This window comes from Pleuronectes platessa, chromosome 12 (genome assembly GCF_947347685.1).
Source record: "Pleuronectes platessa chromosome 12, fPlePla1.1, whole genome shotgun sequence".
In the NCBI taxonomy this organism is placed as follows: domain Eukaryota; kingdom Metazoa; phylum Chordata; class Actinopteri; order Pleuronectiformes; family Pleuronectidae; genus Pleuronectes; species Pleuronectes platessa.
The window spans coordinates 9,843,306-9,855,868 of NC_070637.1; the positions used below are offsets into that span (position 1 = coordinate 9,843,306).

The window sequence follows — 12,563 nt, forward strand, 5'->3', positions numbered from 1 at the left end:
CCTTTTATGCCCATAGAGGTAATGCAGCCACCTGGATGCGATCCAAGACCATTTTTCATTTAGCGGGGATCATACATGCCAGCACAGTCAAGCCTAAGTGCAATATACATTATTAAAGTCGCTGCTAGACACGAGGACAATACAGTGACCTTTGGGGAAACCGCTGAGTCGCTTCTCCTGCATAACAACCTGATCGTATTTCAACCAATCCAGTGTCAACTTCTAATATTAATCCTAGAACAGGAACGTACAATTAGTAACACCATAATTAACGTCGGGTACATTTTACCCGATATAATATACCCGATAAAAAATACTTCTCATCAAAAAACATTAATATGCAACAATAAATGGCAATTTGAAGAACTCTTTTTTTATTTTCCCCGGTACAACATCTCATAAAATGAAAAAAAATTACTAAATCCTTTTAAAAGGTAAAGAAGGTAGAAAACCTCAAGGACACACAATTAGTTTGTTTCACCTCCAGCTCACATGTGGAAAAGAAAAGAACAAATAACCAGCTCATTGATGAGGATCAGGATCAATACAGGTTCTAAAACATCACACAACCTGATTTCTACATTGATTTAGAAAACAACAACCACATCAGTTCTTTCAAACACATTCATGTCAGTGTAATTATAGATTTCTGTCTTTACAAACTGAGAACTAAATATGTGTGATAAAGGAAGGTCAATGTTTGATTGACAGCTGATCTCTGTGCGGTGCAGAAACTTCACCACGATGAACTTTGATCAACAATCATGGAGAAAAAGAAGTTAAAGATGTATACACAGAATCTAAATCACTGCTTTTAATGACTCAAGTCTATTTGAGTTTACAGAACTCAGCTGTGGATTCATAATAACAACCAACACTAACTCCAGCATAGAGAGGCTGAGTGAATGTGGTCTGGACTCTGCGGAGGAGAGTCATGGTGTCAGAGACGCTGTAGAAGGACAGAACCCCTTCACTGTGATCCAGGTACACTCCTACTCTGGAGGACAGAGGATCTGACACTGGAGTGTAGATGCTGTTGTAATGAAAGATATATCTGTTTCCATCACAATATAATGACCAAGATTTATCATTGTATCCAAATTCACATTCATCTCCTGCTCTTCTGATATTATTGTATGTGACTGCTACATCAACTCCCCCTCTCGTCTCCACCTTGACCTCCCAGTAACAACGTCCAGTCAGACTCTCTCTACTCAGGACCTGACACCTATCAGTGAATCTGTCTGGTTGATCAGAATAAGACTGTTCTTTACTCGTTCCTGTTACTTTTCTGTTTCCCTCAGATAATAACAGATGTTTGTGTGCTGTGTTTGGATCCAGTGTGATTTCCTGTGAATATCTTAAGAAGTCAGCTCTGGTCTCTGGCTCTGGTTGTGGCAGTAAAACATCCACTTGAGACACAATCTGTAAAATCTCTGTCTCTGTCTCACTCAGAATGTCCTGTAGTCGACCTCTGACCTGGGACACAGCTGCTATCACGTCCTCAAAGTTCCTCAGAGGACGGATCCTGTTGCTGGATGAGTGTGTAGATTCACTCAGTGGTGACAGTGAGGGGTAGTTGTGTAGAAACTGGTTGTGATCCTCTGTGTCTGAGAGCTGCTTCAGTTCATGGTCTTTCCTCTTCAGCTCAGTGATCTCCTGCTCCAGTCTCTCCTGAAGCTCTCTGACTCGACTCACTTCACTTTCCTGCTGGGATCTGATCTGCTGCTTCACATCAGAGCTTCTTTTCTCCAGCACACGGATCAGCTCAGTGAAGATCTCCTCACTGTCCTCCACTGCTTTATCAGCAGAGCCATTGACCGCCTCCTCCTCCTGTTGAAGAAGCTTCACGTCTTTCTCTGTGTCCTGGACTCTCTGCTGGATTGTTTGTCTCCTCAGTCCGAGCTCGACCTGCCTCTCAGTCCTTTCTGCTGCAGCTGACACTGTGTCGTGGTCTTTATGTTCCTCCACAGAGCAGAGATAACAGATACACTGCTGATCAGTGCGGCAGAACATCTTCATCACCTCGTCGTGACGAGAGCAGAAGTTCTCCTGGAGTTTCTCCGAGGGCTCCACCAGCTTGTGCTTCTTCAATGGAGCTGACTGAAGATGAGGCTGGAGGTGTTGTTCACAATAAGAGGCCAAACAAACCAAACAGGACTTGAGAGCTTTCAGTTTTCTCCCAGTGCAGACATCACAGGCCACATCTTCAGGTCCAGCATAGCAGTGATCAGCAGGAGCAGCTTGGAGTCCAGTCTTCTTCAGTTCCTCCACTAAATCCGCCAACATTGTGTTTTCCCCCAGGACAGGCCTCGGTGTGAAGGTCTGTTCACACTGAGGGCAGCTGTAGCTTCCTCCCTCCTCCTCTTTGTCCCAGTGGGTGTTAATACAGCTCATACAGTAGCTGTGTCCACAGCCAGTAGTCACCGGATCCTTCAGTAGATCCAGACAGATCGAACAGCAGAATCTTTTTCTGTCCAGTTGATTTTCTGGCTGCGCCATTTCAGCTGGTGCCAGTGACTGTAGAACAGATTAATTTCCTCTGAACAGAAACAGATCTCTGCTCCTCCCCCTTTCGTTCACTCCCTGCAGTGACTCATCTCCCACAGGTCACACCTTGTTGTTCATTGGTTCTTACACTTACACACCTGTGAAGGGAGGAGACACAGACATATCCTGACTGGGAGGAGCTGGTTGTGTTTGAGGAAGAAGTTATTGGTGTTTCAGGATATACTGCATTTCACAGCGGCCTGTTCTCACCTGGTGTTAAGAGGAGATTCAGTGAGAGGCAGAGTGTGTTATCCTTCATTCACAACATACAGTAACAATTAAAGTCAGATAAAATAGATGCATTAAATAATAATAAATAACATCTTTATTTATAAAGCACATCTCAAAACTAACAAAGAAAAACTTGTCAAAATAACAAATACAAACTCGCTCAACGAAGAATGAAAAACTAAAAAGTAGAATAAAGGTCAAGTTAAGGTTAAGGTCGTCTTTACTGCCCCCGAGGAGCCATTTGGTTTGTAAACAGTAGTCACACACAACCCATCAGTGGTGTATAAAGTACTTGAAAGCCATACTTGAGTAAAAGTACAGATATCTTACATGAAAGTGACTTCGGTAAAAGTCACCCGTAAGAAAATGACTTGAGTAAAAGTCTTAAAGTAGCTCATATTAAATGAATTTAAGTATCAAAAGTATCTGATATTGAAATGTACTCAAGTATCAACAGTACAAGTACCAAACTTAAAAATTAAAAGTGCTTTTTATAGTCTATACAGACATGAAACAACCCCAAATTGTTCTCATCATGCTTTATTTCTACTGACTGAAAAATTATTTAAAAAATATACACTAAATGTATAATTTCAGAAATTTTGAACCCCAGATGTTGAGGTTCAAATAGTAATGGACTAGTGCATCTGAACTTCTAGAGACAACAAAGAACCAACACAACAGTAGTCAGTAGCAGGTTGATACACAATGCCCCTTATGATAACTTAGGAAAAGGAAACAAGTTGTAGGCACACAAAATAGGATAGTTTTCCTCTTTTTCTAACTACCTGCACAGTGCTAGTACAGAGAAGAACAGGCCAAGTTTCAGACAGGATAATAAAGACTGAACCGAACCGAGCTCCTGCACGAGCACCTGGATAATTCTAAAGGGATTAATGGATGGGGTATGTGCTCACGTTGATTAGGTCCCTGCCCTTTGTACACACATCGCTACTCCCCATTGGATGGTTTAGTGAGGTCCTCCGATCGGCCCTGCCAGAGTCGGTCACGGCCCTGACGGAGCGTCAAGAAGAACAAACTGGACTAAACTAAAGGAAAATCGTTACTGCAAATTAAACTAGAATGTAAAAAATGGTAAAACAATATTGTTTTACATTTTTTTCACTGATGTTTCTGGGTTCTGGGTAAATCTTTGCCTCGTAGATCTTGGACACTGAACACCCGGTAGTTTGATGCACTGACAACAAAATAAAACACACAACATACAGCCTCAGAAATGACCACACGCCTCTCTCTCATGCTCAACAATATGGATTTGAGTGTTTTGTTAAAGATGGATACTGGATACTGAAAACATCGCTGAGAGCATGAAGACTTACCCAAACATTAAAGTTGCAGACTGTTATACCAAAACAATGGGTCGAAAGATTTCATCATGATTTCTTTACTTCTAACAGAAAACAACAACTCTAATTTGGAGAGTGCAACTAAATCCTGTTCGATACAGGTTTCAGCACCGTTTTCACATTTCCTAAATAATTTATTTTTCACTGAGTAGAGAGGGAAGAAGTGGCGAGGGTCAAATTGCCAGCCCCGTGGAGAATACGGCTAAAACCACTTAATAGCAAACTCAGCATTATAACCCAGCAGTGGTAATATTGGCCACTAAAACGCTTTTATAAAGCAGGAACTCTGCCATTGCAATTCCCACTCGTCACCCTGAATGATTATTATTGCTCTACGTGACTTCATTGAGCAGCCACCATCTCCTGTGATAAGTGCGTCACTGACTGAAGCTGTTTTCATACATGGACTCCGGAGAATGCTCTCACAATAGGGTCCGGACTTTCTCTGACTTTGATTCTCACATATAAAGAGGGCAGCAGGAGATGCTCTGATCAGACGTGTTCAAACAACAGGAACATCTTGGATTCGGAGCATTCGGTCCATGGGCGGTGCAAAAGGCGGAGGTTGACATCTTTGTCTGTGTCTTCTACATGAACGGCTCCTCTTTTTCATCAACATGTCCACTCACTCTCTGGAGCAGCATGTGGACACATGAGTTCTTACTCTTGCAGCCACTCCAGATCATTTCAGGAGATTATCTGGAGTTCAGTGTTTATCTGAGATCAGTTTAACAGTTCGAAGCTTAAATTGCCAGAATCAAGTCCAAGTGAAATGGTGAACTGTAGATAAGTTGAAACAACTTTGCCATAAAAAAATCTCCTTTATCTTAAATTTTGAAAAAGCTTCAAATTATTTAGAATACTAAACAGAATTTGGTGTAGCTCTTTTAGATCTGGGAGCAGAGGATGATGGGTAATATCCACCGCTTTCTCTCATTGAAAACAACTTCATCACTCGGACACAGAGCCCTACAGAATTTATCACCATGTTTAGCTGCAGGAGGCGCGGAGACTCAGTAAAAGTCACAAAGTGTTGCTTCAAGAAACAAATTGAATAGTTTTTTAGAAAGAGATCCTGGTGTGAGTTAAAATGGATCCTGTGCACAAGCTCTCTGGCAGAAAGCCTTAAGGAAAACTTAATGTGCAACTGGCTCTGTCTCCTCCATTTTCCAGAACATGTCTTACAAACTGTTATCTTGTGATGTGTTATAATTGTGGTGCTGTTGCCGGAGTTTCTGCAAAATTATCCTCTAAATTACCTTGAGCAAATGGTTTAACTAACATGAGCACCCAATTTATCATAGTATGGAGGGGACATGCTGCTTTTCAAGTGTCTGCAGAGATAAACACATTACAGGTCATTACATAACTAATTATGTAAGTAATTATGAAACTGCTTCCCCCACTTTGAGCACATGGGGTATTAAAATCAATAACCATGTTAGTTTTTTTTTTGCCTTGATGCTGCCCACTCGTGTGGCGAACAAGATATCTTAATCACGACGTGACTCTTACATCATTAAATCAGGTTAAATAAAGAAAGAAATCGCCGCACAATGGATTGTGATGGATGGCGCAGCACCACCTGAGGTTTGAAGCCTGACACTGAGGAGTTCATCAGTTTACGGCCTCAGGTGGATGCAAACCAAAATATTTGCATGAAACTGGAACATATTTTTCCGGCTGAGGACAGTGGAATCCCTTCGAGCAAGTCACACAAATCTGTCTGGAGGAGGTGGAGGAGCGCTGACAAGTGACAGCCACAACCATGAATAAAACATCATGTGTGAATAGAGAATAAATTCTGAGGAATCTGAGGGGACGGCACATTATCCACGTTGAGGGTGTGATGCAACATGGAGGAAGGGCTGGTGGTGTCCTAATCTCCCGGCAACACCGAAAAGACAAACCACTCTGGGCAGCTTTCCCTGGTTTCTCGCCTCTTTACTGGAATTTATCACCTCCAGTTAATCCGCCGTGCTTGCGGTCAGAACCAGCTAATTGGTCAGATGTGTAAGAGTCAACGGAGTCTGAGGCCTCCGGAGTTTTAAGTGAATCCCTGTGATGTAAGGCAGCAGCTGACTGGAGCTAAATGAGCCTGTTCTCACCCCGCTGACACGGCTGGATCCTCTCCAGATAACACAGCCTCTAACCAAGCTCTGACAGAGACTGATATCCCAGCATTAAGAGCCCTGCACCACTTCACATTTGACCATAACCTTGCTTAGTTTTCTACCTTCAGTGGTTCCCATCGCTGCCAGTCTGCACATCGCGGCCAGAGGGATGCACGGGTGTCCTGCTTTCATATTCATTGGCTGTAAATATTTTAGGAGCCAGGACCAAAGTAAACACATGGTCGATTTTACAGCGCACAGTCGCACATTTGTCAATTTTACCTGGTTAATTATAGTTGAGGCTCTGCAGCCAAATTGAGCATTAAGAAAATACATGAGGCGACGCTGCTGGTTTGTTTTTGGAAAGCAAAGGCAAAGAAGAGATTTATTTTGGTGCATGCCAAACATGAAAAAGCATAATACAAGTGTTTGGTTAGCACACCCCACCCCCGCTTTGTCTCATAATGATGTTTGTTCATACAGACGAAACAATCCGTCGGCATTGATGCAGATAAGAAGGCCCCGAGAAATATGTCTGCATTGGACAATAAACTAGATTCAGTGTATTTGATACAGAAATATTGTGATGTGATGAAATCTACAGACGCAGAGAGGCAATAATCATCATAAAGTAGAAACATGACTTGGCTGATGTTCAATAGCTTTATGTCCACGCCGCCACTTTAAAAAATAGCATCAACCTCTAACAAAACTGCATTTACGTCAGGAATGACACTGAAACACTGACCTGAATGTTGAATAAAAAAAAAAATCTAATGCATTGCCTTTAGGCACTAAAGTATTAAAAGGTCTAATCTGTTATTTACCAAGAGAAATTAGTTAATCAACAGTTTAACAAATATATCTCTCTGTTTTTATGTATTACTTGTGTAACAAATTGACAATCTGGTGAAACAGATCCTCATGATTAATCTGTATTACAGAGTCTCCATCCGTCCTATAAGACGAGACAATTTTACCACAGGAAACGTATTGCTCTGATAATTTTATGTAAGTCAAAAAAACTCCATGAGCGCAACTTTTTATTACAAAGAGTCGAGATAGAATTTTTTGTTCCAAGGTTATTTTCAAAGTCAGATGATTAGTCTAGACCATAATTGGCTGGTGAGACAGGAAAGCCAATCAGGACTAGTTAAGCACATTATGCTGTCATACTTGACAGTGGAGTCCAGAAGACAGTCGTTCAGTTCATCTTCCTCCTGCAGAATATGTTGCATTTTCTGTTCTGTTTTTGCAGAGTAAAGAATTTGAGTTTTTCAGGGGGTTAACATGGCTACAGAGTTTTAAAATATGATCCTATTTGTGTGTATTCAAGTCTTCAGAGGCTCGTTGCCGTCAGTTTTATGGAACGTAATGTGAGGTTTGCTGACATTTAACCACAGCATCAGTACCGTCAACGCAAAATGAAACGTTGATTTAAAAGATAAGTCACGAATTTTTTAAAATGATTTCTCATTGGAAGCCTCTTTTATCAGCACTCAACGATGGTGCATATGTAGTTTCACTGATTTAGAGCTGTGCAGGAGGAATTAGAGCAGGAGAGGGGAGCGTTTTTCGTATCAAGGGCCATTTCAGTTTTTATAACGTCCTCCGTGGGCCGCACTAAATTATTAAACTCATATATCACAGCAACCTTGCTCATGTGATGGCTGGAACTGCTCGTCTTTGGTGAGGCGTCTGATGTTGGATGTCTGATGTCAAGTGATGATGATGATGATGATATCCACAGCTCATTTCAGCCCCAAAATCTTCCTGAATTCACCCTTGGTTGTAGCATGTATGGCTTCCAAAGACAGCACTCTTCCTCACTCCTACCGGAATCTGTGATCCCAGGCACAGAAATGGAGAGACGGTGTGTGTTGGTTATGGAGTATTTGTGAAAAGAATAATCATATGTGTAAAGACCGAGTCAAAGATAACTGAATACAATGCACAAAAGTGACAGTACAAGTGTCACAGCTAAATATCCACAGTAACGAAACAGAAAATCTGTGGACTGAGATATTAGCAATAGAAAATTTACAGCAAAACGGCAACAGATTGTATCTGTTCTCTTCCACCACCACTACCAGCAATAAAATGGAATATGTTAACAAACAGAGCCATTCACAGTACTATGAGATACATGGATGTCAGCAACATAATGGCCACCAGCCACACAGTTTCCATAACAACACCATTTACGCCACATATGACAGCTAGACAGGTTAGCTTCAGATGGTCTATTCAAGACAATCCACCCCATTACTTGACCACATATACATTCATCTAACACACATATAAAGATTTACCCATTACGTGGGAGCCATTCCGGAAAGGGGAAGTATTTGTGAATAAACTTCCCTTCAGCTCAAGTGTATGGGTGAAGAGAGGAAGTAATTATATTGGTTTTGACAGACATGCTGCTCAGAAAAATCAAAGAGCAGAAGAAAAATTTAAGAGCCAAGGAGAAATCCGAGAGCAGATGTTACACACACAGAGACACAGAGAGAGAGGCAGTGCTGAAGTTGGGGCGCAGGAAATCTAAGCACAAACAGGGGCGGTTTGAGTGCGTGACTTTGAGTGAGAGCATCACAAAATCAGAACGTGAATTCAGCAAGTCCTGCTTCCAAACTGAAAGACCACGCTCTTGCATTGAGAAAGGTCTATGTAAATTCTGCACTGTGCCCTTCAAAGTTTTTTCAAATTCTTCGCGCCAAACACTTACCTTGGAACATTTTTACTTTGTCTGGTTGTGGCATCTCTGCAGCAGCACACAGGCTCCTTCACAAATCCTCCTTCTGACTGAGCATTTAGCCACAAAACCTGCCTGCATCAGTGACTGTCAGAATGCAGACTTGTGCAATCAAACTCAGATTTATCCAAGAGGAAGTTGTCCTTGTAGCTGTAATGATGCACGAGTGCTTCCCTGCAAACGACACACTGACTTGTCTTCACTTAAGATAATTGTTTATCTATTTGTCTTGGGAAGCACGACACTCCACATCTGCGTGGCTTGATATTTTCCACGATGCTTGCCACTGATGACATGTTACATATGTGATTACCAACACCAGTGTTTACATATACCATTACCTATCTTAATGGTCGAGGATTCTCCAGTAACGTCAGTCCATTTCACTTATACCCATCCAACAATTGTATGTAAGGAATGACTCACCAACTGACTGACAGTGCAGCCAGTTATTCATCTAGTCGCTAACAATACAATCTGGATGCACAGCCATAATTATGTAGCTAAGAATTTCTCTGCTTTATCTGGGGACCACAACAATTGATCTGTTTTGTAGCCACACTTTTCTCGTGGTGGAAGCTACAACAGCTCCCATAAGAGAGAACAAGTAGTCTGACTTAATGGACTCAATGTTTATATGAGTTTTTCCAGCTGAATGTTATTTCATAATGAGCTCTGCAGCAGAAAATGTGTGGTTATCACCATAAACTGACCCGAGTGCTGCCCTCCGTCTCCCATTATCTGCTGAAGAGCTGCACAAAACCCCCCTTGACGGTGTTGCACGCTGCTGGGTCAGGACTCCATTGTCCATAAGAGGACTGCTCTATCATATGAGCTCTGAAGGACACATTTTCAAAAACAAACCCAGGTATTTTAGGGGGGGGGATAAGTGTTGTGTTGTCATGAAAGGCTTGTATTACACGCCAGAGAAAGGTGAGGACCCCAATGCAGACCCTTCACAAGGCGAGATTCAAGAAACCGTCTTTATGGGTTTGGTATACGGGCAGGAAGTCAGATCAGGTAGAAGGTAGAAGGGAAGGTTATCGTCGAAGGGTTGGAAGGCAGACAAAGACAGGAAGTGAAGTGAGAGCAGGAATAGATAAAGTCAAAGTGCAAATGTGACCATTTACATCTGGTTTTAGGAGGTAGTTGTCTTAATTTACATGGTTCAATAAGGAGATTGGCAATAGCTGACTTTATAAAAAGCATAAGACTTCCAGTTTACACAAAACAGCACTTCATATATTTGGAAAAAGGATTTGCTTGTTCTGATTCCCCTTAACAGATTCAAAACCTAAATAAAATCTCTTCACAAAACAGTTTCCCTGGGTTCCTTTAATCTATTTTTCAGTTTGAGTCTTGAGCCTAAAATAATCGCAACCTGAGATCTCAAGGAAAGAGGTAAAAAAAGAGTCTCCCCTGAAGTTCACAAGGGCATAATCATGACAGTGGATACCTGCTAAATAAGCACATTCCTATACTGTTGCACTGTTGTCCCTCTTCCTCCTATATTTCACCCCCACATTTAATCCAGAAAGTGGGTTTACAGGGGTTAAAGTTCTGCTCTTTCTTGATAACAGCACCTGTTTCATTATATGATGGTATTGACCAATAAATAATTGAAAATGGTCTCCAGGTGTACCTTAACCCTCCATCCCAGTTATTTATTGCCACATACCAGTGCACCTCTCTTTCAGCCCTCTCAAAAAAGAACCAAATCGTGCATTCAAAGGTGCTGCAGTCACAGTCGATAAAGCCGACACGACCTGCGAGGCTGCCGGGACAATTATGTATTTATCGACATCCTGATAAATATTCATATGTGGTGGCCGACGTGTTGACACTGCAATCATGCAAATTTCTCCTGTATCATGAATATCTATTTATTCATAGATTAGGCATTAATGAATTAATATTTTAGAAAATAAACAGATTAAATAGGTGATTAACATTTCAAATAATAAAATAACAAGTCCCCAACCCCCTCATCACGGTTAGGTCCCTGTGATAATTTTGGCTTTAAAGCTATCTTTTATTTTTGCATCCATTTGCATTTTATTAATCTAATTTATGAGTTATAAACACACTTTAATTCCACGAGCCAGTAATATACGATTTTCTCAATGGCACTTAATTGAGAAACATATGCAGAGTATTTTCTATTTCTATTTTTCTCTCCTCCCCTTCAAATCCTGCATGTAAATAATCCATACAAATGACAGGTGCATCCTGGGATATCAAACATGTCTGACTAATTCTGAATAATTCCCTGAGCTGGGTGACAAATTCTGCCTTCCTCCTGCACTATGCATAGCCAGCGAGTGTAGGCATGCATACAAAGTAGGGTGTAGATTTAGCTTGGCTTGCCGTAGCCTTGCTCCCCACCTCCCTAAGAGTCGCCCCGCTCTTCCCACCGCGCCTTCCTCTCGCTGCTCCAGCTCCTACTCTCTCCGACATTAAAGGGCACGTCCTCTGAGGTTCCTGTCTGCCCCTCTGTGTCGGCTGAGGCTACATGTCCCTGTGAGACTCGGCGCTGGAGAAGAAAAGCACAAATAGAAATGCTGTTGGTCTCGGATGAGGCAGCCTGGGATTACTGATCGTCCTTCCTTTGTGTGAACATCCGAGCGAGTAAAATGTGGAAACACGGTCCGGAAATGAAGCGGCTTCACACTGCTAACCACTCGTGTGTTGCTACAACGGTGTCTTGCTCTTTACTCATTACCCCACTTGGCCTGTACCCGAATTCAGCTGCCCGAGATTTCAGGGGAATCACAAGCCTCACCTGAATAATTGATATAAACACTCAGCTGGGAGAGAAAGTTCTGAGTCTGCGTCTGAGTTCTGTTTTTTGCACAGTTCCTACGCCAAGTTCTGAATCAGTGCCGCCGGCCAAGCTGAGGCCATGACTCACACTTTAGCTCGACGCTGGTTCTCTCCACTGGCTGTGCTCAGACTTTGCTCCAAGGCCTCCAAGGTGCTGTGAGAATATCTTTGTAATGATAATGATGAGGTAATGTACTGTAAAAACATCCATGAATAAATGCAGCGCGGGGACTGACCCTGGGTTTAATGAGCAGTCTGACATTCGCTGCGGGAACGTTTCTGGACATTTTCTGCACAAAAGGCAGAAGGTAAATGATGAGTTTAACCTAAGACCTGTTCATGCTTAACAAATACACCTCAAGCTACTTACACGTATCCATACTGTGTAGGAAAGAGACATTCATTAGGTAGATATTCGATTTTGGAATACTTTTTTATTACACATTTGTATATTGCACCTCATTCCATCCACCTCATCCATCCTCCGTCCATACATCCATCATAACATTAAGGAGCCAGCTTTGGCTATATTAAATACCATTTATATCAAACCAATTTTCTACAATTAATGAAACAATAAGAAGTGACTTGTTATTATTATAATATGGATATTCTGTTTTATTTCTTAGTTTGTCTCCTGAGGAGTGTTTGTGTTTGCAATCCCAGTTGAGACAGTACTTGAACTAATTTGAATTATTTACAGCTACTGACCTTTCGTGGAGA

At 41.7% G+C, this 12,563-nt stretch overlaps 1 protein-coding gene across 1 annotated transcript; it reads right to left on the reverse strand.

Annotated features, from left to right (window-relative positions):
* Nucleotides 1–351: 351 nt before the first annotated feature.
* Nucleotides 352–2,578, reverse strand: LOC128453456 (tripartite motif-containing protein 16). The gene has a single exon (XM_053436362.1). The coding sequence runs from the start codon at nucleotides 2,500–2,502 to the stop codon at nucleotides 829–831; it is 1,674 nt and encodes a 557-aa protein (XP_053292337.1). The 5' UTR covers nucleotides 2,503–2,578; the 3' UTR covers nucleotides 352–828.
* Between the last annotated feature and the right edge of the window lie 9,985 nt (nucleotides 2,579–12,563).

What these genes read in the sequence shown, in the direction of transcription:
- LOC128453456 (XM_053436362.1), bottom strand. Translation starts at nt 2,502, where the DNA reads ATGGCGCAGCCAGAAAATCAACTGGACAGAAAAAGATTCTGCTGTTCG.